The sequence below is a fragment of the Drosophila persimilis genome, unplaced genomic scaffold (genome assembly GCF_003286085.1).
Source record: "Drosophila persimilis strain 14011-0111.01,24,50 unplaced genomic scaffold, DperRS2 tig00000002-arrow-pilon, whole genome shotgun sequence".
Lineage (NCBI taxonomy): Eukaryota > Metazoa > Arthropoda > Insecta > Diptera > Drosophilidae > Drosophila > Drosophila persimilis.
In genome coordinates this window covers 8,617,903-8,645,826 of record NW_020825289.1, presented here as the reverse complement: position 1 = coordinate 8,645,826, position 27,924 = coordinate 8,617,903, and the positions used below count along the sequence as shown (strand labels likewise).

Below are 27,924 nucleotides of genomic sequence, written 5' to 3'. Positions count from 1 at the left end.
ATTTATCGAGCTAATTAACAGTTGGAAATACGTGAGGCAATCGCGGAGGAATGGCAGTTGCCCGGACGAGGAGAGCCTTCAACCCGGAGCCATCAAGCCGAAAAGTATTTAAACGGGAAATGGAATAAAGGAAGAAACCCGACATTGAGAGTGGCATCAAAGAAGGAAGTCGCCAAATGTGGCAGAAAATGGCTCCCCGAAGAACGTCCATGCTCCTCCGCTGGCCAGTCGTCTTTTCCTCGCCTTCTCGTTTGATATTGCTCCGGAGATGTTTGATTTGACAGCCAGGACTCGAGGACTGCAGATGCACGCGGATCCGAGGATGTGGCAATGGCAATGGCAATGGGGGGGCAGTGTGGTCAGTTCTGGTGTGAAAAATGCGCAACTCTTTTGCCCCACTCAACCCTCCTCTCAGCAGGCAGTACTACAATGTCTGCCAACTCGCAAAGTGCTTCGCTTTTCGGATCCTGGCGCCGTCTCAATGTCCGTGGACGTCTCCGTGTCCACCTCCGACGGGGTTTTATGATGGCGCAACAATCTGCAGCCTGTCAGGATTACTTTCATGCGGCAATTTGTTGGCCGCTCGGCAGCTTTTGTTGCTTATCCCGCTGTCCAGGCTCCGCCTCCATCCTCCATCCTCCTTCTGCCCTGCCAGGTCGGGTGCTGCTCCCTTCCAGGTCACGTGCCCATTCTGTTTACATGCCATATTAGGGGGATTCCGTTTAGTTTCCTCCCATTCCACGCCCTCCTTTTCTTTCCCTGCATTTTTGTTTCGTTTCGTTTTATTGCGATTTGATTCCATTTTCTATTTGTTGTAGCTCGCGTGGCTGCCCCTCGCACACATCCTCGGCCTCGGCTAAGTCTCTGCCACAGATCGAGTCCCGCATATTTGTTTTTACTCTCGCATTATTATCCTTATCCGCAACCCGCCCTTCCGCCTGCTCTCTGATGGGGTTGGTGTGAACTTTGGCACTCTGTGCCAGCAATTCCTGCAGCTCCTGCAACTTCTGCAACTATTTAGTGCTCTTCCACTTCCATGGACTACTGTGGCTGCTTATTGTGTCCGTTATCCGGTTTAGCACTGCCATTTGTTGCATTTGTTGGGGGTTGTCTGGCTTAACCTCTCAAGAGCTTCCCTTTTTTCATTTTCTCCAGCTTTTTCTCCCATTTTCCATTCATTACAAGAGCGTGGAATGGGAATGGGAATGGAGATGTGTTTGCATCGCTGATAAGGGCTCGGTTGCACGGCGGGATTAGTGGTCTGTTCTCTTATCGGTGGCTGTTGGTGGAGGGGAGAGGGCACACCATACCCCCTGAGAAATCAAGGCCCTATCTGTGGCAGTTAGCCTGATGGCAACTTAATGGCCTCCGTTTGAGTCACGTGCCCCACGTGCCAACAGCTCGCAGCGGAATGTCCAGATTGGAGGATTGAAAAGGGGTTGACACGGGGCCTGCTGCCTTGTTAGCCATGAAAATTTCAATTATTTCGAAAGGCCTTGTTATGATTTGTAATTGGTTTTCTTTTCGATCTCCTATTCCTCCCTCTTCCTCTCTGCTTCCTGTTTCCTGCTCGATTGCCCGTCGCGACTGTTCGGGCTCTTGGCCTTAATTAAAAGTCCGAAAGTGTCCCCGGGTTCGATGTAGCGGCCAAGTGGGAGATCTGAGGAAAGTTGGGGTCTTTCCGTTAGCCTACTGGCGGGCTGCCTCTCGCTTCGGTAATGAGGCATGCCCCTCCGATCTAATGGCGAACTAATCAACCTTATTTAATTGAATTCCTGTAGCTGTCCGCCCATGTCCCGTCCAGACCCGGTCGGGGCACGGGAGCGGGGACTGGAACTGGGACAAATCAACGAAAGTTATTTCATTAAAAAATTTTAATTGACATTCGTTCTTCCAGCAAATTAAGCTTTGTGTCGTAAAAATGTCGGCCCCTCTCGGCCATCTGTCAGCGGGGCAGGACCTGTCGCATCCCCGTAGCCATCTCCGGCAACTGCCCAAACTTTCGTTGCGAATGAATCAAGCTGACAGAGCTCATATATACACGAGTACGAGAAATACTTCTCTTTCTGTTTCTGCCCTTTTTTTTGCGCCTGGAGTTTTGTGCAGAGTTCGCTCTTTGGTTGCCCCGTGCCTGGCGCCTGTTCTTCTCCTCCTCTTGTATTTGTATTTTTTTTTTTTTTTGAGATATTTTGATGTAATTACTGCGACAAGTTTCCCAATTTGCTTAGTTCGGAGCTCGTTTTATTTAATTAGTTGGGAGATTGTTTCCTCGGCCAGGCTTTTTGCCAGGAAATTGCTTCGTTTCGACGGCTTTTGAGTGACAAATTGAATTTGCTACGAAATGGGGCTACTTGTCAGAGCCATGCATCAGCTCTGCCCACACACACAGACGAGAAAAGAGGACATAGATCCTAATACATGTACTCGAGCAATTAGATACACTTTTGCCAGTGTGTGTGTGTGTGCGGCAACATTCTCGCTCTCTCTGGCAATCTCACTGCATTGTTTTTTCCCTCAAAAACGCACTCGAGGGTTAACACTTCTCCCGGACATGCCACCCAACATGCCCCAAATGCATCCGAAATCACTCTCGAGGGCAGTTTTCCTCCACTCTGCTCTTCCATCGCTTGACAGGGCTGCTTCGTACCGGAACTAGTTCACACAGAACCTCAGGAAACTCTGCTTGGGAGGGACATACCGGAATACTCTACTCCATTAGATTGTTAGAGTTTCTTCTGTGCAAACTGGCGAACTTACGAACTTACGAACTTACGAACTAGTTCCCTGAAGAGTTCCCAAAACGAACCCGAAACGACATTAACGGAACTCGACACAACCTCGAGTGCAATCATAAACAAGAACGACAACAACCACATTTATCGCTGGCCATTTGCAAAAAAAATGCGCAACAGTTGCATGTGGCAGTCGGGGCAGCAGCAACAAAACAAACAATTGTCCTTTCTCCTGCCCTAAAACCCTTCCCCCCGTCAGGCCCCTAGGCCCCGGTACTTACTGCCGGCAAAGCCCTACCCTGCCACCCCCCGGCCCTGCCCCAAACGGAGCTCTGCGCATGTGCCCACAGCAGAGCCGAGCCGGACTTCGTGGCAGCTTCGGAGCGAGTGCAGTCGATTCGAGTGCTCGGCAGGATTCAGACATGCTCCTGATTCAGTCGCTCGCCACTTTTTCGAATACACGGTCACCGAGGACCTCGAGCACCGGAACAATCGAACGGAACTCGTAGTCGTCATAGTCGAAGTCGTCGTCGTCGTAGTCGAAGTCGAAGTCGTCGCCGTCGTGTGGGTGTGTGGAAACGGGAAAACCACTACTACTCTCCGTCCAGTCCTCGTTGACAAACAACAAGCTGTTCCCGCGAGAGCTGCGACCCGCGACCCGCAAACCGCAAACCAAATCATTAATAAAGAAAAGCCCAGCCGTCGACATCATCGTTTGTCGTTGTCGTTGTCGTTGTCGTTGTCGAAGTTTATCGCATCCGCGTTATTCATTTTGCGGTTATTCTGTGGTCACGCCCCCACCCTATTGGGGCGTTGAGCGCTCAAGGTGCAACGCAGTGAATCGAAATATTGAATGCGTGCTAAGCAGGGCTCAGGCGGAAAGTGCACAAATCACACTCAATCAGAGACCAGAGCCAGGCCAGAGGTCGGACAAGGTGTTGGTGTTGGTGCGCGAGTGTCGAGTGTCGAATGTCGAATGTCGAGTGTCTGTGTCCAATCGCCTCGTAAAAGGATTAAGTCTGGGGATAAGCCCACATCATTCGAGTGCTGACAGCCGGAAAGCTGATTGCGTTCTGATAAGTAAGCATTTAATGTGTTTTTGCTCGCCCTCGGACGGCTTCAACACCCGCTCAAACCCGTCACAGTCAATCGCCCAATCGCACCCATTTCAGACTTTCAACTGGAACTAAATAAATAATTTCATATCCCCCCCACGTTTTACGAGTGCTTCTCTTCTTTTCTCTGTTTTTTGTGTTGTGGTATCGCCCTGCGTGACTGAGAGAACTTTACCAAATGGGAAGTGAGTGTGTGTGTTTGTGTGTGTATGTCGACGTGTGTGTGTGGAGAGTGGACATAGCGTCTGACACTAATTGCAATGTGCGAGATTAAAAGCTTTCCCTAACACAGCCAGACCCTGTCCCGGCCGGAGTGCTGAAAAGTAGGCAATAAAAACGGTAATGCAACCTTCAAGTGGAGGGAGGCGGAAACGAAGTCCGCAGAGCCTCAGCCTCAGCTGCCGTTCCATTGAAAATGAGCAACCCAAAAAAAAGAAAAGCCCCCAAGAATACAGAGGAAAATGCAAATCTTTCGTTGCGCTTGGCCAGCTCTGAATGGGGCAGACCCGACACTTAGCACCGCCCACCCACCCTACCGCATCCCATCCCCAAATCCTTGCACGCCAACGCCTCGACACGACACGACAGGCTAACGTCCACGTTGATTGAATGCCTAAGTGCTCCCGGACCCAACAACAACAAGAAAGTGAAACTAAATGTCGACCCCAAAGAAAACTTTACTCGTCTTTCATGCCCCCCACCCCACCCATGCCACGGCCCGTTGCTCCAGTTTATGCCGCTTGCCCCGGCCCTGATTAGGGGGTCTTTGGCCAAAATATGCATAGATTAGGCACGCTTTTAGCGCTCAATTGTGGGACACTCTGCTTGATGTTTCAATTAGGGGCATAAAGCTCGAAGACCTGGAGTGGGCTTGCCGCTTTGGTCTGACCCAGATAGCAGGCTCAGATGTCAGCTCCAAGTCCCTGCTTTTCAAGTCCCTGGATTCCAAGTCCCTACCAAGTCAGATTTCTCGTTTGCTTTTGAAAATATCATTTTAATAACCAAAATGACAGCCATAAATCAATGATTATTGCCCATTGTCTGGGCTGGGGATTGCCGTTGCCGCTGCCTTTGCCGTTGTCGTTGTCGTTGGCCGGGCTTTAAAATGGCCCGCTGTCGTTGAGATACTTTTATGGCACTTGGCAGATAAAAGTCCTGGGTGTCGTCGCTTAGCTCCTTTTCTGTCACTTTGCACAATAAATTTACGCCACATAATATTGAAAATTCCCATCAGAGGACCGCACGGTGTTGAGTTAAACTCGTAAAACGTAATTGAGGTTGTATTTCATGTTGAATGGGTCTGCCCGGTTGCCCGTTTGCCCGGTTGCCCGGCTGTTGGGAGGTTGCCTTCGTGCCCAGGACCCAGACCTGGATCAGCACTGGATATGTGAGATGGTCATTATGAGGTTATTTGCTAGGGAATCTCTTGCATACGAACAAGCGTCCGTAAAAGCTGGAGGGAAGCTCCGTAGGGGAACGGATGGTGCGGTCAGTCCTTGGGTTTCTGGTGTAAACTCAGCTGGTTTCCATGTGAAACAGAAGCCATTCGGCAGCGGTCACCACAGTGGGCTGGAAACTACCAGTTTTGGTTAATTTGGTTGGTTACCCAGCACTGCCTGGGTATACAAAGAAATATTCGTGTGTTTGCGAGGATGTATAGAGAGGGGAGCTATGGGATATCCTAGCAGATCGGCTGAGATATTGAGGAGGTATAGCCCTCAGTTAAGGCCACATGATGACATCGGCAGGACCTCTACTCAGGTGCACAGAGCATGGATTCAAATGGATTCAAATATCAATTATTTGGCAAGTTTATGGCAACAATTAGAGGCGCTCCAGCTCCAAATTAAGTGGAAACTGTCATCGTACGAAATTGCACAAATTGCGAATTTAATTGCACGGCCATGGCGGCCATGTAGTCGATGTCGAACCGTGCGGCGGCCTCCCTCCGGCCACTCATTATGGGCCGAGGGCATTTTGGGGCATGTATACGAGCACTCGTATATGTATATATAATTGCCACAGGGTAGGGGGGAATGGCAGGCCAGAATCGTTTGCTCGTCGAGGCGCAGCGACAAAACGAAAAATGAAACAAATTGTAGCCAGCCCCCTCCCCACCCTGTTCACAGCTATAACGGCCAATCCCCCTAATGTAAATTAATTGCTGTACAAATTAGCCAGGCCAACGAACAATTCGGACATTAGGCTCAGGATGCAGGAGGCCTGTCTGCTGTCCCCAATCGATGGCACAACATTCGCCAACATTTGCGCATTAAATATACAACAATTCGAATGCGAATACGAATGCGAATGGCGATGTAATGTCAGGTAAACAGAGCCAACTGTCGCTCCTTTCTTTTAATCAGTTATCAAAATTTATGGGCAGCCATTTGTCGTGCGGCGCACGGAGCACGGAGCACGGCGTATTCCAATTTCAGTTCATTTTCGAATGTTTACGCCAGTTTAATGAAGTCCGTACCGGGGTCCCGGCTTTGTTTGTTGTCCAAATAAAACCGAACACCGAATAGCCACGGGAAATGCATTTAAATTTAATGAGACAGGCCCCCCCAAACCGAGAGCCATAGACCACCAATAGATGTGCAATTCGATATTATGCTCAGGGGCGTAAAAACTATCCGATTATTGGAGTTTCAGCTTTCTGGATGGCGGCCTCTCGAGTTTCCTACTCGTGTGCGAAATTTGTTTTTGTTTTCGCTTCCGCTTCAATTGCCCAAATAGATTTCATCGGAGTTTTAATAGTCAAGGAGATGGATGTCCTAGTCCCGCCGAAGGTTGTTTATCGTTACAAGGAGGCAGGCACCCTCTTCCCATCCCCATCTCCATCTGTGTTGCTACTCGAGAGTGCCCCGCGGCTGTTGGCTCCGAACAAGCAACAAAGAATGGGGCTGGGATTGGGCCGGAAAGTGGATTGCGGACTGAGGGGTTGGAGCTGGGGAAACGCTAAGCAAACACAGGGCCACAAGCCCGTCAGAAATTATGGCAAGGGGAAAGGGGGCCGTTCAATCGCTGGAAATAAAATATTAACTCTGCCCCCGACGCAAGCCCGCGATTCAATTAGAAGCGAAAGCCATTTTATAATTGAAGCGAGCCGTCGAGGAGCCTCGGGGCGTCTCGGTGCGGAAGCCTTTTCAATCTAGGCCCATTGGGGTGGGGAATGGGGATGGGTATGGGGATGGGAGAGGAAGTCAGCGGAAACAGAGAAAATAATACACATCGATAAATATTAGCAGGGAAAGGAAAAGGGAGCAGAAGTAATGGCAGCAGAAAAGATTATTGTTCATTAGAGATCCAACTCATGGTAGGGCTTCCGCAACCCCAGCCCCAGCCCCAGTCCCAGCCACACGGCTTGCTCCTCCTCCTTGCATCAGCTCGTGGCAAGTAATTGAAAAGTTTTCCACCCTCCCCGCCATCTTCTGCTCATCTCATCATCGTTCCCCGGTTGTGAAGACAATGTCGAATGCTCCATTTGTCACTTCTCACATGGGGATATGGAGCTGGGGGCGTGGCAGACTGACAGATGATGCGTGTGACTAAGCAGAAATGTTCGGCTGTAACTTTTGCTGTACTGCTTGTGATACTCCATTCCTGATTATGATTGAGTTGATGTCGTTAATATGTTATCGACTAAAATGAGAGCCACCAGCCGCCGAATGGGGGAACTTGCCTCCCCTTTCCACGCCCCCTCCCACGCGAGCAGTTCTTGGAAGTGCGCCCTGCTGGCTGTTTGTCTGCTGCTCCACTTAAAACAGTTACAGAGATTCCCCCAAAGCAAACAGACACATGGTAGGTATTCGGATCGGAAGTCTGCATCCTTAAAGTAAAGTGAAAATAAAATAAATATGTTCCAACCTAACCAACTGGAATTCTTCTCCTCTCTTCTTCCCAACTCCCATTCGCATTCGCATTCACATTCGCCTGCGTTTGTTTGTCTTTTGAATTATTAATGAATGCATTCGTTGAATGGCTTCGAATGCCGAAGGATTCGTCCCCCTTCTGCAGACGTGAATCCTTTTCCTTATCCGTCTCTGGATGACGATGATGATGATGGAGATGGTGATGCTGATGCTGATGTTGATCTGCCTCTTAATCAAGTGCCTTCTTGGCATCCTGAGGCGCTTTTTGGCCGCAGATAAGTTTAATTAAAATGGCCGCAGAATTCGAAGGCTACGCCCCACCCCCTTTCCGCCCACTGCCACAACTATCTTCCGCTTGTAAAACTTTAAGATTCCAAAATGTTCAGAGCCAAAAAGGAGACTAGGGAAATGGAAAATGGGAAATGGGCAAGCGAAGGCTACAAACTTTTCCGATTTCGATTTTTATTGCGGCTAGAAAAAGGAAGAGAAGGAATTAAACTGGAGAAAGAGATGCAGAAGGGGAGAGCATTCCCGTGGAGATTGGGGCAAGTGGAGCAATTGCTGCTGCTTCTTGGCAACAATTTCATTTTGGAGCCACTCGACTGTTCCATTGTCATGCCTACAGCGTAGGCTGCCCCCTGTTCCACCCTCCAAGCTGCCCCATGTTGCAGTTGGAATTCCACTCGAGCTACCTGCACACGCAACCAGCAGGGATTGAGGGCCAGCAGCAGTGGCAGAAACAGCTGAATAAACAGTGCCACGGAGGGGTAGCGGGGTAGCGGGGATAGAGGGCAAGGGCCAACCACTTGAGCCACAAACATTTCGAATGCCAAAACTTGTTACCTTTTTCCAGTTCATAATTTATGCCAAACAAACACATAAATATTACCACTCTCCCACTCCCCACACATGCCACAAAATGTGTGTGTGTGTGTTGTAAGTGAAGTCTGACGGATGCAGCCCCTCCAGAATCCTGGAAGCTGTTAATCTCCCCTCAAGTTTATAATTACTTTAGCACATCGGGCAAAGTTTTTATTCCCTGAAATTCTCTAAAATTCGCATTTACAAATTGTTGACTCTGGAAGGGAATCACTCAACCACAGGACCACGCACTCGCCCCCATCTAATCCCTCCTAATCTGTCTCCTTCCGCAGCTTCTTCTACAATATTTGCAACTTTTTTTTGCAGCTTCTCGACTTGAACTAAACTAAACCGCTTTCTATTCAACAGGAACAGGACCAAGACGAAGAATATACTGTGAAAGGACGCCGACAACGGGGTAGGGAAAGTTTTTCTACGCCATCAAGTGGTCAATGTGACAGGAGGAACCCGCAAAACAACACACCAGAGCAGAGAGGAGAAGCAACAGCAGGATCAGGGGAAAGGCACGGGCAGTTGACAGGAGCTCAGCCAATAAAAGTCCGGGAAAACTCTGCCAGAGCCGAATGTGGCGGACACGCTGAGGCGAGGTGAAGGTTGAATCCAAGGGAGGAGGAGGACGGCAGCAACTGCAGCTGCAGCAGCAGCGGCAACGGCAGGCAAAACAAAATAGGAAAAGTTGAGCAAAGTCCGGGAGCTGGAACAGCCCGGCTCAGAGAGGAAGAGGCTGAAAAGTTGAAAATTTCGGCAGAGCGACCCCATTCCATCCGGAACTGTTAGCAGCAATTGGAATTTGATTCTAACGCTTCTCTTCGAGGCGCATCGCTTGTCCTGCTCGGCTCTGGGCTGCTGTTTGTGGCACCAACAGCAGGAAGAGGAGTAACTGGATTCAAATCAGTTTCAACAGCAGGAAAGTTCCCCCCCATCGGAAACGGCAGCGACCTCCACCCACTCTCGACGCTTCAGTGGCCACACACTGAGATTGGCTGCTACCCGAGGGAGGACGTGGGAAGAGGAGCTGTTGAAATGCTGGGCACATGCTCTGACAATTTATTAACTGCTCCCTGCCCCCACTAGACATCGTTATGGCCTGCTTCAGAGCCCGTTCCCGTTCCCTGCCGCTGCTGCTCCTCTGCCTCTCGTTGGCCTCTTGGCGGACGCCTTTGGTCAGAGGATATCTGAATATTTTCATCAGCCACCACGAGGTGATGAAACTGATGGGTAAGTCCTGTTCTCAGTTCCAGTTACAGTCCCCCTCTAACCTTAATGAAACCACCTTTCGATTTGGAGACAAACCTCAGACTGACACGCCCCCCTTCAGTCAGACTAGCCCCACCCCCGCTCCCACCCTGAGCGATGATTAATAGTTGGGGGACAAAGTGCGACAGGACACATTCATTGATCACGAGCACGAAAACACAATACCAACACAGGGCCATATCATAGTCATTAATAGTTCTGAAATTATACTTGACCAGAGAGGGTGGGAGGGGGGAGCAGTGGGAGGTGTGTGGAAGTGGGAAACAGAACAAATCGCGCACAAATCGATTTCCGTTCGCCGTTCCCCCGCCTCGCTGACAGCTGCAAGTAGCTTTTCCTGCCTCCTTCCCCTCCTGCCACCACCCTGCTTAGCCACCCTACACTCCATCACCCTCTCCAGCCCACTTTCCATGTTGTTTTGCTGCTCCGTTCCGTTCTGTTCCGTTTGTTTGTTTTCTTGTTTTCCCGTTTGTTGCTTCACGCGAATTCCTGTTATTGATGGCGCCGGCTCCAGATCGAGCCAAGGCCAAGACGGCCTCTCCTCTGCACCTCCCTCTTCGTTATCCGGCCATAGACATAGCAGGAATCATTCGACGTGCCACAGCGGAATGGCCTCCTGGCCGTGCCTGTCGTTTGCCTCGCGATTTTCCTGCTCCTCAGGTTGATTAATGGATCACAGGAATCGAAATCGGAATGGAAATTGGGTGACGGAGAGGGAGAAGCAACAGGGGGGGAGTGGGCAGAAGTGGAGAGGAGAGGTGGCCTAGTTCCTGGCCGCCAGTCCATCATTCGTCGCTTAGCTGGTCACAGCATTTTCCGGCACTTAACTGTAATTGGAGCATAAAGGCTTCCATCTCATTATGCAGGCTTCGGCTGTGCCCCGCCCCCGCCCCCGCCTGTGCCACTTCCCCTCCGTTTCCTAGTTGCCGAATCAGAGGCACTTTAATTAGTTGATGGCCCAAAAAAAATCCACATCAACATCAAGTGGGAATGGAAATGGATAAGGAGATGGATAGTTGATTGATGGATGAATGAATGAGCGGCTCTCCACCGACTCCTGCTCCAGCTCCTGCTGATGCCCTCCTCTACTTGCACCGCCTCCTGAATGCAACCACTCCCCTCCACCCCCCTTGGAAGGCTTTCAATTGCATTCGAGGCCGATGGGGCATGAATACAGGCACCTTCCTGTCAACTGCGGCTCACAAAGAGCCTCCTCTCCACGCCCACCCCCACCCACTCCCTACCACTGACCGTCCATGCAAATCGAATTTCATTAGCGACAACTCAAAAGATTTTCCACTTTGTTTTTTGCTCTTTGGAATTTCCATTGCTCGATTGCTTGGAGTTTTCCTCTCCTTCCGCCTTGTCGCACTCCAACTCCAGCCCGAAGCTCCTTTTCGATTTTTCATCCCTTACCCCTGGCGATGGCTCGTTATGTTTTTAACTACCAGTTAACACCCCTCCCTTTGGTCCTGCTTTGGGGAGGAAAATTAAGAAGCAGCTTGAAATCAAACAAACTGACCCACACAACCCCTGCCACCTCCTCCACCATTTCATTCCCCCCTGGCTCCATGTGGAGACCGTTCAAGAGGAAGGACGGCTCGTCATGGTTGCACGACGACCCATTCAGCTCCAACCCCACATTCAGTTCCAGCTCCAGCTACCTCCTGGTCCCCCCAAAACCATCTTGTTGCATGAATATGGGACCAAGGACTCCCTCCAGCAATATGTTGCATCCCTTGAGGCTTCTCCAGCCTCGGTGTCTGCCACTGCCATGGAACTGTAAGCAAAGTTCGACGATTGCCTCAGTCCGCCTCTCAATTCCCCGATTCCCGCTCCTTCTGGGCGTGGCATGGTATGCCCCTTCCACACCCATCTTCCATGAAGTGACGACAACATAAAAATTAAATATTTCTTACGCTTTTGTTGAAGATTTCCCGCCTCTGAGTTCAATTTCTGTTCTCTTCTGTTGTCCCAGTAACGTGAGCATTTTTCCTCTTTTCCGCATTCGTTGCCAGCGACACCGACACCGTCACCCACACCAACACCCACTCCCCATCCCCATCCCCCTCCCTTCCATCTCTTCAAGACTTTCCCGGTTCAAGGGTGCGTAAAAATGCAATTTCAACAAGTTTCGCTTTGATGTGCACACTTTTCCTTTTTCCTGCGTCCCCCCCTCGGACCAGCTTCCCCTCAGCCCACACCGCACCCCCTTTGGACAGAGCTCAACCTTCAGAGAGTGAACGGAGGAAATTTCCCCTCAAATGAAAAGTTAATGCAAAAGAAAATTATTTTTAATGAATAGAAAACAGTCCGAAAATCTCCACATTAATATGCCCCCGCCCCGCTCGACAGTCTGGGTCAATAAGATCCCTCACAGGTCCTTTCCAGGGGTGGTTCGACACTTGGAATCCATCACGATTGCCTTGCCTGGCTGGGTGTGGCGGGAGGGGCTCGAAATCTGTGCCAATTGGGCGGTTCTCGCCTCTGATTCAAAGGACAATCACAATCACAGGGAGCTTTAATCAGCGCCAAGGTGCCACTGCACTCCCCAGAGAGTGAGGAGTGGAGAGGGGCTAAATGGGATGCTGTCTCCGCACTAATGACACTAATTATCCTCTTAATCTTTTATGTAAATTTTGTGTCTGTGCTCTGGGCTCTGCCAGAACTATGTTCCACCAGTCTCCAGCCAATCCTCTCTAGTCTCCAGCTCCAGCCAAGTCTTCTCCTCGCTCCCTTCCCTGCATCCAAGTTGCGGTTGCAGCGTCACGTGTGTGCGGCGGAGTCATTCAGACAATTGCAATCGCAGGTATTATAATTATGGCAAAGGGGGATCCGCCCAGGAGGGGAATCATAAGCGAGGAAAACTTTCGCAGGTAAAGTTCAGCAGCGACTGGCAGGAACGGCAGAAAGGGGAAGTCGAGGGCGAAGGAAAAGCGCGTGATATGAAAGACGAGCAAAGTTTCGACACGGCCAAAGGGGGGGGGAGACACTTGCAGGAGGAGATAGGAGAGGGGGAGGTGTGGGTGGGAATGCCAATTCGGGATGCTCAAAGCGCAGTTGAGGATTGTTGTCCCAAAGAGGCCAATCGAGATGAGGGAACTGAATTAATTGAGGCTGTCGCAAGTGCAACCCCCTACCCCTTGCACCCTTCCACCCTTTGCAGAACGGTTTGTGGGGCTTGTCCTTTGACAAGAAATGACTGAGTGGAACTGTCCTTTTCGCATGTTTGTGCATATTTGATGGTAGTGGAGTCACTTGTGGGCTATGTTTGGGGTTTGATAGGACAGATCATTCCCTGGGAGAGGGAAAAAACAGCTACCAGGTGACTGAAGGACTCGCACTCGCCCACCGCCAAAGCCAAACCCAAAGGAAAGTGCCACACTTGTCCCACTCTGCCACAGAGTCTGGGGCAACATCAGAGCAGCGTATGCTGTGGGGGGTAAAGCAATTTGGGACTCTAAAACGAATCCAAACCGAAATGGAAATAGGAATAGAAACAGAAGAAGGGCTGGAGATGGAGCTGGAGCATTGGATCAGTCGTAAGATGGAGATGTTTTAAGGAGAGGCCAGGTTGAAGGATGAAAGCGAACGAAAAGCGCTTTTCTTGGTCTGTAATTGGATTTAAAATTGTTTTAAGGAGCACGGAGAGCGCTTTGTTCTATTCCAAATGCACACTACACTCCTTCTGCCCTATGCCGCTGCCTGTGCCTCTGCCGGAAGCGGAATGGCAACATTCAACATCCGGCGGAGTCTGAGGCGGAGGCGGAGGCACAGCCAGGAGCAGAAGTAGCGGAAAGTTGAAGAGACCAAACACCATTCCCCCTGCATCCCTGAAAAGCGTGAGAGGACGAAGCTTATTCTGATACTCGGGAGTAAATAATGCACCACAATGGGGCGGGGGGATAAGCAGAGCAGAGCAGAGGATGAGGAACAGGAGGAGCAACAATGAAAGCGGATGAAGAAATTTAATTTCACGTCGTTTTAACTCAAGCAGCTCGTCTTTCATTGCCAGCGGGGGGCTAGGCAGGATGGGGAGAGGATTGGAAAGCGTTCCGGACTGAGGACAGAACTCTTCAGGACGCCCCTGCCCAATGAAAGATGATTCCACCTCTCGATGAAGTGGCGGGAGTCGCTGTCGGAGTCGAGCTAGGACAGAATTTGACACCTTTTAATACACCCTACCCGCCAGCCCTTGCCCCAGTATGCCTTCCCTTCCCTCATTTAGCGGAATCCCAGATCCTGCGCCGCGACCCGCATCGTCGTCTGCTGGTGACGGGTTCGATTTCGATTATTATTGTGTCTTGGGTTTTGGGTTTTGTTTACCCGCCAGTGTTGTCACCTAGTGCAACACTCCATCCCCCCTCTTCCTTGCCACCTTTTCCCCCACCCTTCGCCCGTTCCATTGTGTTGAAGAGAAAGTCAATTTCCGCTCAAGGGCGCTGGCAAGGGACTTGAGGGGCGAGTAAACAGCAAATGCACAAAGTTTGCTCAGCAGGGGGTGGTGGTAGGCGGGGGGGGAGTCCTGGAGCCAGGATGAAGGCCACGCTAATGGAGGGGGTGTGCCAAAGCAAATTGCGAGGAAACTTTCCCTTTATGTCTGCACTGCATCCGCATCCGCATCCCCCACGCTCATTCTGATTCTGCTTCTGATTCTCTCGCTTCTTCCATCCTTCGCAGGACTCGAGGCGGATCTGTTCTACGTGCACGAGGGATCCATTAACACATACGCGATGCACTTCACCGTCCCGGTGCCCGCGGACGTCCACGAGCTGGAGTTCTCCTGGCAGAGCCTCATCGCCTATCCGGTAAGACACCTGACCTGACACCAGGCACCACCATCCACCGCCACCCCCAATCCATCCAAATCTAACTGGTGGAACCCTCGCCCTCCCCACACAGCTGCCCTACGCCATCAGCATCGAGTACGCCAACGACCAGGACGCCCTGGGCACCCCGACGCTGAGCATCCCCCACAAGGGCCTGGTGCCGCAGGAGATCGAGTCCTTCCTGGTGTACCTCCCGTGCACGGGCAACGCCAGCCTCCAGCTGCCCGTCAACGTCAACATGGTGGTGCGAGGACCCCCGCGCTTCAACGACACCAGGCTCCACTTCAAGCGCAACAAGATCTGTGCCAAGGGTAGGTCTCACCATCGCTCGCACTGCCACAGGGATCACATGCATCTCATCCATCACCATCCATCTCCTCCAATCAACAGGCATCTCACCCGAACCGAACCAATCGCCGGCCCCCGCCCATGCCCCCTCCCAGGGCCCTGCCTTGCTGAGTGCCGCAGCCTGTGCCCTCGGCCTGGTCCTGGCCGTGGGCCTCGTGGCCAGCATGATGTATTTGCGGGCTCGCAAGCAGCTTCGCCAGGACTCGCTTCAGTAAGCTAACCCCTCCATTTCTCTCTCTCCTCAACATCAACACCTCCTCCTCTGCCTTCTCCACAGCACAAGCTTCACCACCGCGGCCTATGGCAGCCACCAGAACGTTTTCATCCGCCTCGACCCGCTCGGACGGCCACCGAGTGCCACCGGCTCCTACGCGACCATCGCCAGCCTCAACAAATACCCCGGGGAGACCAAGAAGTCGTGCAGCATCTTCGACCGTGAGTTATCCCAGCCCCGTGCCCCCCTTTCCACCCACCACTGGCCACTGGGGTTAGCCCTGTCCTAACGCATCCACTCTACAGGTTTCCGCAGCTCCCCCATCCCGACGCCCTACGCCACCGCCCTGCTGCCGATGGGGGACCAGACGCAGGCCGGAGAAACAATCTACTCGAAGCCAGAGTCGATCTGTCCCTCGAGGATATCCTACTACGCCTCCTCGCAGCTGACGCTGACCCAGGTGAGAGCCGATAGAGAACTATCCCCATTAACAGCCCCAAGGGGGTTGATTGGGATTGAAAATGGGATTCGGACTGGGATCGGGATCGGACAGGGACTGCGAGCTGCGAGCTGCCCACGGGTAAATCAAAGCCTTTGAAATATTGCGGCACGTGGCAGCCAAATGGAGATGGAAATGAATCCCGTTGAAGCAGAGTCTCCTTATGGGGTTGCCATGGCGCTACTCCACTCTAATTTGTCCCAAGCACCACACGATTGCTCCCCAGGCAGGGGAGGAGGGCGCATCCCGCTTCAGCCACCTTTCCTCGACGATAAAAATTAAATTCTAATTTATATTTACGAGCTGATAAAGCTCCCGTAGTGCGTTAACTCGAAACAAGAGCAGAGCCATTCATAAATATGCGGCTTTCCCTGCCTCCCCCTCCCCCACACCCTTCAAGGATGTCTGGTTGCTGCGTCTCTGTCCCCTTTGGCTGGGGCAAGTTCTGTGTGGCACTCACGTACCGGTGCATACCTCATGTGGGGCGTGGACGAGGGGGCGGCAGGGCAGTACACACACAGACGACACAGAAACCCAGTGCCTGGAGAGGTGAAGGATGTGATGGGAGTACTCCCGTGTGGGTAACTGGAGAGTGGAGCGTAGAGGGTGCTGGAGATGAGGAGAAGGTCACTGTTTAGATAAGCGAAAGGTGCTCCATGGAGGCAGAGGCAGACGCAGACAGTCTGCCGCTCCTCGGTATCTTTGCTTTTGTTTCAAATCGAGCGACTGCCACCCACGGGCCCGCCCCTCGTCGTTTTCCCTCGAGCAGAACTGAATCCAAACTAACCCAAACAGCCATCAGAACCTCACTTATCTACCCAATAAATCCCTTAGTTTTCCCTCAAAACGAACCGAGAAATAGCCCCCTTCCCATCGAATGGTTGTGACCCGATGTCCAATGTGCTCCTCCTTTCCTCCTCTAGGGAAAACATTAGCATTTCTTTCGGGAAAGTTAACTTTCTGCTTCTGTGAAAATCTCCTAGAAATTAGAATAAATTATTTTGCAGCCTCGCAATTATTTTCCTTGTAAACATTCCTCAGACTTTTCCAGAACCGACTATGACTTCTCCCAGAGATTCGCGCTCTCTTTCCTTTTATCTCCCATACTCCTCCCCTCTCCTCACTATCCTCATTATGTCTGGACCCATTTTCGTCACCAAGTTCCGACGCCATTTCCATCGTTGCATAATTAAATTTTCAATTTCCAGGAAAACTTGCGGGAACTTTTAGGTGCTCTGTTCGGGGCTTTACCCTCGGGAATTTTCGCTCAACGATTTCTGTTTGTTTAGACTTCAATTTAATAGTCATTTTGGGTGGGGAGGCCATGCCACACACACACTGGTTTGACAGCTGGCAATCAATTCAAAAGCACCAGATTAGGAAAACGATGTATTTCAAAATTCTAATGCGAATGTGGAACGAAGCCTGAAGAAACTTGTTGACTAGCGATTGGTCCAGTCGTTGTGGCAGAAGCGTCAATTCGGACACTCCAGGGTCTTTGGACCCCACCAAGCGCCATCCAGGAAGAGTCATCGACATTCTATTGAAATGACGGCAATCCATAAGTAATTTGTAAACAAACAAAATTCTAGATTGATATTTACGGTTTGGAAAATGGCCCCACTTCCACGTGTGGATATTGATCAGCCCAAATATGACCAGAGTACGTATCTGGGCAGGGCGAAGCACTTCTTTCTGGTCACCAATCCCCTCAATGTGCTCGCCACCAACAAGAAGCTGGAGGAGGCCCGCCAGATCGTGTTGAAGTACAGAGCCGGCAAGGACGTACCCGAGTGCGAGACGATTGACGACGTGTGGCGGGCAAAGTACCTGTACGATTCAGCCTTTCATCCGGAGACGGGCGAGAGGCAGATCATTATTGGCCGGATGTCGGCGCAAATGCCCATGAACACGTTCATCACTGGCGGCATGATGGCCTTCTACAAGACCACTCGCGCCGTTGTCTTCTGGCAGTGGTTCAATCAAACCTTCAACGCCATCGTCAACTACACAAATCGGTCGGGCGCTTCGCCCGTCAGCAAGTCGCAGCTAATGACCTCGTACTGCCTGGCAACCAGCGGAGCCCTGGCCACGGCGCTGTCTCTCAACCGGGCCGTAAAGAAGATGAGTCCGCTGGTGGGTCGACTGGTCCCACTGGTGGCCGTGGCCGCCGGCAACTGCATTAACATTCCGTGCATGCGCATGCAGGAGATTCGCAACGGGGTCGTACTGCTGGATGAGAAGAACACGGAGGTGGGCGTATCCAGGAAGGCCGCCTGCCTGGGAATCACGGCTGTGATATTGAGTCGCATCGGCATGGCCATACCGGGCATGACTATGACCCCGGTAATGATGAACGTGCTGGAGCAGAGGGGGTTCCTGGCGAAATACCCGAATTGGAATGCTCCCATCCAAACTCTGTTCTGCGGCTTTGTGCTCATCTTTGCCACACCCCTCGGCTGTGCGTTCTTCAGCCAGCGTGCTGCCATCAAGGTGTCCAGCCTGGAGAAGAAGGTGCGCGAAAATATTCAGAAGAAACGTCCCGACCTGGACACCGTGTGGTACAACAAGGGCTTGTAAGCCGGTCAGCTGCAAATTTAGAAGCCTGCCAAAGTCGTTTATCTATTTGCTCATGCATTTCACGCATTTAAAAGACATTTTCCAGACAAATATATGTACACATACCAGAAGAGTCACATCAGCTCAGTCTCTATCTACTCACAGTGGAAGGATGCCACATGCACAAGCACGCACCGCAGCAGACGTCGAGAAATTAAATGAATTCTCTTACCCATTCTAATCGTTCCCTTCTCAGAGTCAGGGGTGGTGGGGAGATGCGATAGGAAGGGTCCATGCAAGTGGAGAGGCGGTCGGGGTCTGAGGCTGCTTGCCATAATTATTGTTGTTCTGTTCCCCATTCAGTGGCCTCCCCTCCCCACTCTCCTCTTGCCACATACATGTGTGAGCGTTAAGCGAAGTGTAGCACCATTTGGGGGCACAAACATATAGAACAGGGGGGGCGGAGCGCACTCATTTAGTCAAACAATTATATCCAAGTGCACACAGACACACAGAGTCTGCTCTGTTCAGTTGTGTGGAAATATCTCATTTGTGTGTGGAGTGGAGCCCTTCCTGTGCCCCTCTGGCAAACCACTCCCTTAGATTCTATTAAATCAGTCCATAAATGTTGGCCAAATTGCTTTAATGTGCAGCAAAAGCTTAGCAAACGGCAACGGTTGCAAGGGAGCTTCTAACAAAGGATAGGGGGGTGCAGAGGGTGGAGAAATGGTAGGGGAGCATAACAATAAAAACGGCAGCGAAACCAGACTTCGCCTACGGACTACAGCTGTTAAAACATGGCTTTGTGCTTGTTTATAAACACTTGCAAAATATTGCAGCCCCATCCAACAAAGGATTGAGCTCCAGGAGGAGAGTGTGGAGAGCAGATGCCATATTCAGTGGCAGAATAGATTTCGTGGCAGTGAGGTATTAGGATATTGGCTCGGAACAGCGGCCGCGCTGTAGAGGCTTGAGGAGGAGCCAACAACAAAGTGGCTTTGAATGGCATCCGCAAAGCAATAGTTTTTCAAGTGCGAGAGCAAAAACAAAAAGGCAGAGAAGGGATGAAGGATAGAGCAAAGGAAATTAATTTCCGTGGAGGTTGGAGCATGTCGCGGTGTTTTATGGAGATTTCTGCATCAGCAAATGACAGAGAGAGGATTGGGATGGGGATAAGAGGGAGCAGGTGCTAATTTAAAATGTTGTCGTCGCCCCATTAAAGAAATTTGTAATTAAACCAGTAAATGACGCGGGCCGCATGGGGCGAAGTCAACCCCCCCAGCGCTGGGGGACAGACTGGAGCTTTCCAGGTACCAGTCCACAGTTCGCAGAAGAATTTGGTGACACGTACTCCGTTAATGGATATCCCACTGTTGTTCTTTTTGATTAAAACACATTATTTACACTCGGCACAAAAGCTTTATGGAAATGAAAAGGATGGACACCTAATGGGTATCGTGGCAGGTGGCGACTCCAAAGAGTTGACCGTTGAGCAAAGGCCGAGCCGTCACCAAAGGTTGACAAATTATCCGACCCCCAGGGGATATTTTTTTACTCCAAGTCTGCGATCCGCCATCATTTATCCCCTGGTGATGGGATTGGTCAGGCAAACAGCGGCGGATGCTGTTGTCTGGCATTACACTATTGATTGCTTCCTGTCAGCCCCAGCCTCAGGAGAGGCAATCGGAAGCCGTTGGCCGAGTGGCGGATGTTTCTTTTGTTTCCCCGACTACACTGTGGTGTGGATGCAGCCAGAGAGTGGCCTCGGATCATCCTTTCTCAGGCGTCCGATTCCGACAGAGCTACATGGAAATAATTCAGAGTTAGAGAACTTGTTCTTTGTCCATTAACCATGAGGAAATGCCCTGTCCTTGAATTCAGTTGACAGATATCCAGTAATATATTTTCCCACTGATAGCCAGGTTTTCCCTCAGGGCCAACAGAAACAGGTCGGAAAATTGCAAATTGATTTAATTGGCGGAGTCAACAACAAGCTTAACTGTGGACCTAGCAAATCTGTAGAGCACTGTACAGTATTACACTCGTATGTATATAAATTGTAAAATGCTGACCTCAAAGCGTGGGCGGGTGGGGCATGGCCCGGACACGCGATGCGTAATTGAAAGGCAATTACGCGTGATTAAGTGCGTGTACAAGTAAGCGACGATGACTTGGGTTAAGTATACGCCACCTTTAATTACAAGTTGATGCCTGTCCCGCCCCACCTCCATTTTACAGGCCCGTGGAGCCGCTCTGCCGCTCTGCCGGTCTGCCGCTTGCCGCTTTTCAATTATGCATTAGCCGAGTGAACCTTTTTGTGTGTGCGACCCGAAACGCTTATTAAATGGCGGGGCTAACGAGGCTAAATCGCCTCATCAAAATGCCATGCATCAAAGGGGAACGGAACTGATAAAGAGGGCCAATCGATATCAGGCATAAATCAAACAAAATTCAAATTAGTCTCTCTAGCAAATTAGAAGGCGCACAGTTTGTCCTGGCAGCATCGTCCCCGAAATGGTAAAATAATGAAAGCTCTGGCAAAGAGAAGCCCGAGGAGTGCCGGAAAAACTCAAGCTGAGCTGAGGCCTTGATTAAAGGCTTTTCCGATGACGAGAAGCTAGGGGAAACAGAATAGGAAAATATTCTATCCCTCATTTGCTGTCAGGTAAATTGAAATATAATTGAGCCAGTCCTGGTTTCTGTGTCGGCTCCACCTGACTGACTCTGGTTCATCAAGCCGCCTGCCTCGGCTGCCATTGGTTCCACTAATGCCAAGGCGACAGGTCGTATGCGTAATGTTCTCAACCCGCTCTCCCTGCCGCATCGGGTCGGGTACGTTGAAAAGCAGCGGTGGATAGATGGGAATATTTGCAACAGCATCAGCAATTTGCGACCAGCTCTCAAACTTGTTGGGCCTGCACAGTGGAACCAGTACATCGATAAAGCCGATGACACATTCTATGTATGTGCAATCAAGGTGCGAAGTACTTTTAAGAGATGGATCTGACAGAGAAACATATGTACTATATACGTTTACTCATTTTATGCATATTTTCGAACTTTTAAAGAGGTTTTTCTCTGCCCAAAAAATAAATTTCATCAGAGTTTGACCAAAGTTTCACCGCGAAAACTTCATTAAAATGTTTGCCCACATCCCAGCCACTGTGCGAAAATTTGTGTTGCCGAAAAGTTTTCAGCTGCATTTTGGTTTTCTCGTCACTGACGTGGGGTTGGCGCAGTCCTGGCAAAATTGTCATCAAGCGTTTTTAATTACAAGCAACGAGAGGGTGGCGGTGGTGGTGGTGGACGGGTGTTTTCGGACCGGAAAATGGGTGGGAGGAGCAGGCATGGCTGTTGTTCCTGCGGGCAGCCGTAGAGCTGCAAGTGACATAAGCAAATCAGACGCCTGTCAGGCCCGTGTTTGTGCACTGGTGTGGGGTGGAGGTGGAGGTTTTATGTGCTGTTTTGTGTGCTTGTGCTTACGTCATGTGCAGGACAACCACCCACCCCACCACCCAGGACAGCCATGTGGTGTTGTCATTAGAAATGTCACAACAAAGCCAAGCAGCTGCAAGCCACCATCAGCCTTGCCTCCACGCCTGTCATCTCCTTGACGCCCAGTGGGGACTAATAGCAGGACCAAGCCAGCCCAAACTCGGTCCTCGGCATGGAAAAGTCCCTTCCATAGTATCATAGCAATGGCAATTCGAAATGCGATCTGTGATGGGAAATTGGCAGATATTTCGGCTCTTTGGCAATTTCGAATGAAAACCCAAGCAATAATGTCTCCTCGTTCGACATTGGCTTTTAATATGCCCCCGCCCAGGGTCCTGTCATGCCCCCGCCCCAGCAGCTATAAAGCGAACATTTTCATTTGCAATTTGAACAATTTGAGAGAGAGAGAGAAATCCCCATAAAGTGGTACTGCCCCGCGATTGGGGATGAATGTTGCTGAAATTGCTATTTCCCAATTTATTGGCAAAGAGATAAGGAGATAAGATAGCAAATAGTCAATAACAATTAACCGATTCCACATTCCCAATTCCAAGCCGATTACCTGAATTCGAATTACACTTCTGCGGCCCTCATTAACGCGCCCAGGCCCAGGCCCAGGCCCAGCCCCAGTTTAAGCCAAACACAGGCAAAGGAGTCACAACGAATGCAAAGAGGAGAAGCAGAACCAGGAGCAACAGCCGGATCAAGGTCCAAGGTCTGAGCGCATAAAAGCGTCGCCGGTGCAGACAATTGTTTCTGTATCTCTGCTTGGGGCCGGGACGTGGGAGCGACCGACATCCAGTTTGCATGTTGAGCGACGGGGATTTATAGCCGGGGCGGGGCGCCCACTGATGAGCCACGGCAGATCCCAGCCATGCCGGGGACATATCCCAGCCTTCAGGATGGAGCTTTGATGATGGAGTGCGATATTGTTGCGTTTTAATTGAATTTTCTTTGTGAGGAGAACGGCAGAAGCCAGCCCCGGCGAAAGCAACAGCGACAAATACAATAAAGGACAAAACAGCAGAAATCACAAACAGACCAGACGGGAGCGAAGATGGGGAAAGGCAGGGTAAAGCAGGGACATTGGGGGGGACTTTCCCCTTCGGGAAAGTGGCAATGACGGCAATCATGAAATGAAATTCACTAACAAAAGGCAGCCAACTATTGTTTTTATTGCCTTTTGTCGTGGCTGTTGTCGTTGTGGTTATTGTTGCAATTGTTACCGACCTGCTCCTGCCCCAGTCCTGAATGCCAGGAAGGTCCTTGTCGTCCTGTCCGGCATTCCTCCTGCTCCTGCTCCTGCTACTGTTACTGCTCCTGTACCTGTGGCTCCCATTTGGCCATTGCCGGACCGCGCAAAATAATATAATTCTCCGCATATTGCTGGCGGTTTAATAAAAGTTGAGTCCCGGGCAGTCCACGTCCACCTGCTGCTGCTCCTGCTCTGCTCTGATGAAGATTTAGTGTCCCTGGGATCCCAGAGGATCCCACTTGAGCCCCGCCGCAGTTATGCAGATTTGAGCGTGAGAGAAATGAAGTGATTTCTCTTGTGTTTATTAGCCGGAGTTTCTCTTTTTCGGGAGAGGGCCTGTAAATGGTTTTATGAAAATAAATGTGCTGCGTAGGCTGGTATCCAAGGGGAGTGGGGATGCCAAATGGGAGGATATCCCCCCTCCTCCTTCCCGACTTCACAGACTTTGTTTGCACAGGACGAACGCTAGCAATTTCCTACAGCTGAGCTCCGCTCTACAGAGCTCCTCCTCGAGGCTATGCAAACATAATGCTCGGCGAATTAAAGCTTTTTTGCCAGCCAATAAATTATTCATGCTGTAAGACAACTGCGACCAGGGGCAGGAGCAAGGAGGAGAGCAAGGCAGCAAGAGAAAATTATGGCAACGTCTTGGGCTGGCGGAGGCGGTGGCGTAGACGGAGACGGGATCGGGCCAAGTGCCTCGGAGCGGAAACGGAACTCAATTCATTAAAATGAATGAGCGCAGGAGCTAGCTATGGAGCGGCGGGGGCACGGCGCAGCCGAGTGCATGACTAACGGTAAACGGATGCAAACTGAAAGATGCAAATCCGGCATCTGAAATTGCTGTTGCGACTGCCATCGTCTGCCTCATACAATGTCTTTGCTGTTGCTATTGCCATTGCCTGTCCCATTCGGCCTTTTGGGGAATGGAATACTTTGCCAATCTTTGAGCCAAATTAAACGGGGGCCCGGCCCTGGAGCTGGGCATGGAAATATGGAAATTTATACAGTTTACCATCTAGTCATCAACTATTCTACCACCAGACACGACCCGACCCTGCCCTGAGCAGAAGGCACTTTCGAGTGCATTGAAGTGCTGCAATTGCAGCTCGGAAGCGTCTTCGGGAGCTACTAATCCTATCTGTTTAAAGATTCATCAGACAGAATCAGACAGATGGAGGCAGATGGCAAGAGGGGGGGCGACTGCCAATGAAAACTAACTATAGAAAACTCTGGCTACAATATGAGTCCTTACACGATTCCTCTCTTTCTATGCTGTTCTGCAGCCCTGCAGCATGTCCACTCCAAAGAGCAGCCGTGGCATCGGTGGCAGTGGCAGCCTCTTCGGGGCCTTCGTCAACGGTGGCAGCACCATCACCATGGCCAGTCACGGAGAGAAGACCAAGGACCGACTGCGTCGCATTCCCAGCGTCCAGCCGGGAGCCCTCAACTACGAGCACCTGGTCAAGGAGGGCACCTTCGGACGGATCTACGCCGGCAAGCTGGGCGACTCCTGTGACGCTCTGGTGAAGACTGTCATAGATGGGGCATCGCTCACCCAGGTGGCCTGCCTGCTGCAAGATGCTTCGCTGCTGATCGGGGTCAGCCACCAGCACATCCTGGCCCCGCTGCTGGCCAACACCGAGCTGCCCGGGCCGCCAGAGATTGCATATCCCTATCCGTCCAAGGGGAACCTAAAGATGTGAGTATACCGGACAAATTTCTTCCATTGAATTCTCTATGCATCCGTTCTCCGTCCAAAGGTACTTGCAACAGTCACGGGAGTCCAGCACAGCCCTCAGCACCCGCCAGCTGGTGGAGTTCGGGCTGCACATCACCAAGGGACTGGCCTACTTGCACTCCCTGGGGATCATCCACAGGGATATTGCCACACGCAATTGCTAGTAAGTCGATGAGCGTCCCAGCCCTTCTACTCTCACAATCACCCGCAACTCCTTCTCGTTTCAGTGTGGATGAGGAGGCGTACGTGAAGATCTGCGACGGCGCCCTGTCTCGGGACCTCTTCCCGGACGACTACGACTGCCTGGGCGACAACGAGAACCGGCCACTGAAGTGGCTCTCGCTGGAGGCGCTGCAGAAGAAGGTGTACGCGTCGCAAGGCGACGTCTGGTCCCTGGGCGTCCTCTACTGGGAGCTGGTCACCCTCGCCCAGATGCCACACGAGGAGGTGGACATATTCGAGCTTACCAATTACTTGGCTGCCGGCTTCCGGCTGGAGCAGCCCGTCAATTGCCCCGATGAATTGTGAGTAACCCGATCCGTTTGCCTGCCCCCCCCGGTCATGCCCTAATCAACCTCCTGCCCTCAGTTTCACCGTTATGAACTGCTGCTGGCACTGCGAGGCCAAGCAGAGGCCAACGCCCTCGCAGCTGCTCTCGTATCTGCAGGACTTCCATGCGGACCTGGGCATGTACATCTGAATCTGAATCAGAGTCTAAGACCGAGCAATAGGCCGAGACTGATGTTGATGCTGCTGCCGATGCGCCGCCGGGTTAGGGGTCAGAGGTGGGGGGCCAAGTGCCCAGGAGCCCGGGGCGAAACCTAAGATAAAATAATTGAAAACTTTTACATTTTAAATGTGAGATTAAATGTGAATTTACCTGTTAGAGTTCGGCGCAGAAAACCAATTAACTCAGAAGCCAGCTAACTTCAGATACGTAAGCAGAAGATACAGATACAAGCCGCAGACACAACACAACACAGACACGAACACACATAAACAACAGAGATTTGTGGAAATAAATTTCACAAGTCGTTGACATCAGCCCAAAAGAATGCTAAAGAAATATCTGCAGGTGTATTGGGGGTGAGATAAGATTGAGCATTTAAGTAGCTAGAAATTGAATAACATCAAAAACACACACACACACAGACAGACTGGAATACACACAGAAACAGATACAACAAACAAAACAAACGAATAACGATACAAGATAAATGATAAATGATAAATGATATATTCATATATTGATAATTGAATGTGAATTATTGATGTGCATATTTTATTGAATGTGTAATATTTAAGAAAACGTCCTGGAAAACGAGTAGAGAGATAGAGAGAGGGAGAAAGATGGCAACAGACTACAGAATCTTTTGTTCTCAAATGTTGTCCTCAATTGTTACGATGCGATATATTTATTTACCTTGATTATTATTATGGCTATTGAGTATATGATGTATGTATTGTACCATAAGGGAAGTTCAAAACAGTACCAGAATCAGGTGAAAGAGCACAGAGCAACTGTTAAGTGGATCGCAATGGGCGTCCATAGCGATGGCCAAACCAACACGCACACACACACACACACACACACACACACGCGCACACAATCGGTAGCACACACACTTGCACAGAACACACATCTGACATCTCACATTTCACATCTCACTTTTTCACCACTCAGCCGATATCGCACATACATATGTTTCATTTAGATAAAACCCTTGTCGCAATCGTTTCGTTGTCAAATTATTTTTTAGATGTCTCTCCCCTTTAAATATGCATTAGTCGGGGGGCGAATGAATCGATTTCCCTGGCTGTCAATTGGCCTAGATCCGAGCTCCCTAGCTTAAGATGTCCTTGTTGTTAGGTTATGGCGTTTAGTTGAATTTTTTCAGGAATTGTTTCTGTTTCTATTTCTGTTTCTGTTTCTCTAGAGTTACGTACGTTGTCTATTAATTTGCCATTTTGTTAGCCAAGAAAAGAGGCAACTGAAAGTTGCCCACCAGACCCCCCGTCCCAACCCCAAGCCCTGCCCGATCGCAGGGCTTTCCCTAGAAAAGAAGAAACAAAGCCATAACTAAAGGCTCCGGATAAACGTAGTTTAAATGTTCAATGTCATAAATGGTACAGTTAAGCACCGAAATAACTAACAAAGCAAGAAATAGCAAATAAATCCCAAAACAGCTGCTTATTCATCTACGAGTAGTTATTTAAGCTCTCTATATGGTTTATTCTTAAGCTTCGCACTGGAAAATGAAAACGAAAACGAAAATGAAAATGTTACTAAGGCAAATACAGAACGGCACTGGCACTATCTCTCCATTTACGAATAATATACACTATACACACACTCACACACACTAACACAAACACTAACTGCTGCCAGGCAGCACACGCCTCACCCAACAACAGCCTCACACACACACACACACACACACACACACCGTACAGATACACACAGATATCCTACGAGAGCAAACAAATTTTATGATAGATATAGATAATAGAGCAAGCGAGAGAGACGCAGGGAGACGCAAGGAGGAGAAGCAGAAGACATCTCAGAACTCATCACGGATACGGACACGGAAACGGGGGAAGAGACGAGAGGACGAGATACGAGATACGAGGAGCTGCCGACTACTACTATAACTAACTGAATGTGTTTCATGTTTATTATAAAATATACCTACCCACATATGTATGTGTATGCGTAAGTGAGTGTATGTATCTATGTATCTTTAAACGTATATTTTGTCGTCTAATTGAAAACTAACTGTAAACGCTATTAACAGCAAAACGAATGGAAAAGAGAAGAAGCATAAGAATATGGAAATGAAGTAGGAAAACATAGAAAACAGATAATCCAAAAGCTAAAGCTAAAGCCACCACACACAGATACACTTACACCCAACACTCAGATATACAGAACCCATTTACATGTGTGTAGCCCCGGGGGAAAACAAATTGTCATTCACTCTATGTCTCACTCTTTAACTCTTTATATAAATGTATCTCCGTATCTGTCTAACTATAGATATACTCTACTACCGTATGATTGTATGATTGCATGTGCAAAAGCAAAACCAAAACCAAAAACAAAAACCAAAAAGCAAATACCAG

At 50.2% G+C, this 27,924-nt stretch overlaps 2 protein-coding genes across 2 annotated transcripts; both read left to right on the top strand.

The window, feature by feature from the left end:
* The first annotated feature begins 3,245 nt into the window (after positions 1-3,245).
* LOC6591105 (tyrosine-protein kinase RYK) lies at positions 3,246-25,501 on the top strand. Its single transcript, XM_026985845.1, has 11 exons — positions 3,246-3,812; positions 8,953-9,822; positions 14,542-14,669; positions 14,764-15,001; positions 15,081-15,249; positions 15,316-15,473; positions 15,558-15,712; positions 24,347-24,762; positions 24,824-24,964; positions 25,029-25,325; positions 25,390-25,501. Exons 2-11 carry the CDS (start codon positions 9,687-9,689, stop codon positions 25,499-25,501), a joined length of 1,950 nt encoding a protein of 649 aa, XP_026841646.1. The 5' UTR covers positions 3,246-3,812; positions 8,953-9,686.
* On the top strand, positions 17,105-18,443 carry LOC6591104 (sideroflexin-1). Its single transcript, XM_002016222.2, has one exon. The coding sequence runs from the start codon at positions 17,366-17,368 to the stop codon at positions 18,329-18,331; it is 966 nt and encodes a 321-aa protein (XP_002016258.1). The 5' UTR covers positions 17,105-17,365; the 3' UTR covers positions 18,332-18,443.
* Positions 25,502-27,924: the final 2,423 nt, after the last annotated feature.

What these genes read in the sequence shown, in the direction of transcription:
- LOC6591105 (XM_026985845.1), top strand. Translation starts at nt 9,687, where the DNA reads ATGGCCTGCTTCAGAGCCCGTTCCCGTTCCCTGCCGCTGCTGCTCCTC. An exon ending in AGAGCCTCATCGCCTATCCG is followed by an intron (nt 14,670 to 14,763) that starts GTAAGACACCTG and finishes CTCCCCACACAG; the next exon opens with CTGCCCTACGCCATCAGCAT. An exon ending in TCCAAGGGGAACCTAAAGAT is followed by an intron (nt 24,763 to 24,823) that starts GTGAGTATACCG and finishes CTCCGTCCAAAG; the next exon opens with GTACTTGCAACAGTCACGGG.
- LOC6591104 (XM_002016222.2), top strand. Translation starts at nt 17,366, where the DNA reads ATGGCCCCACTTCCACGTGTGGATATTGATCAGCCCAAATATGACCAG.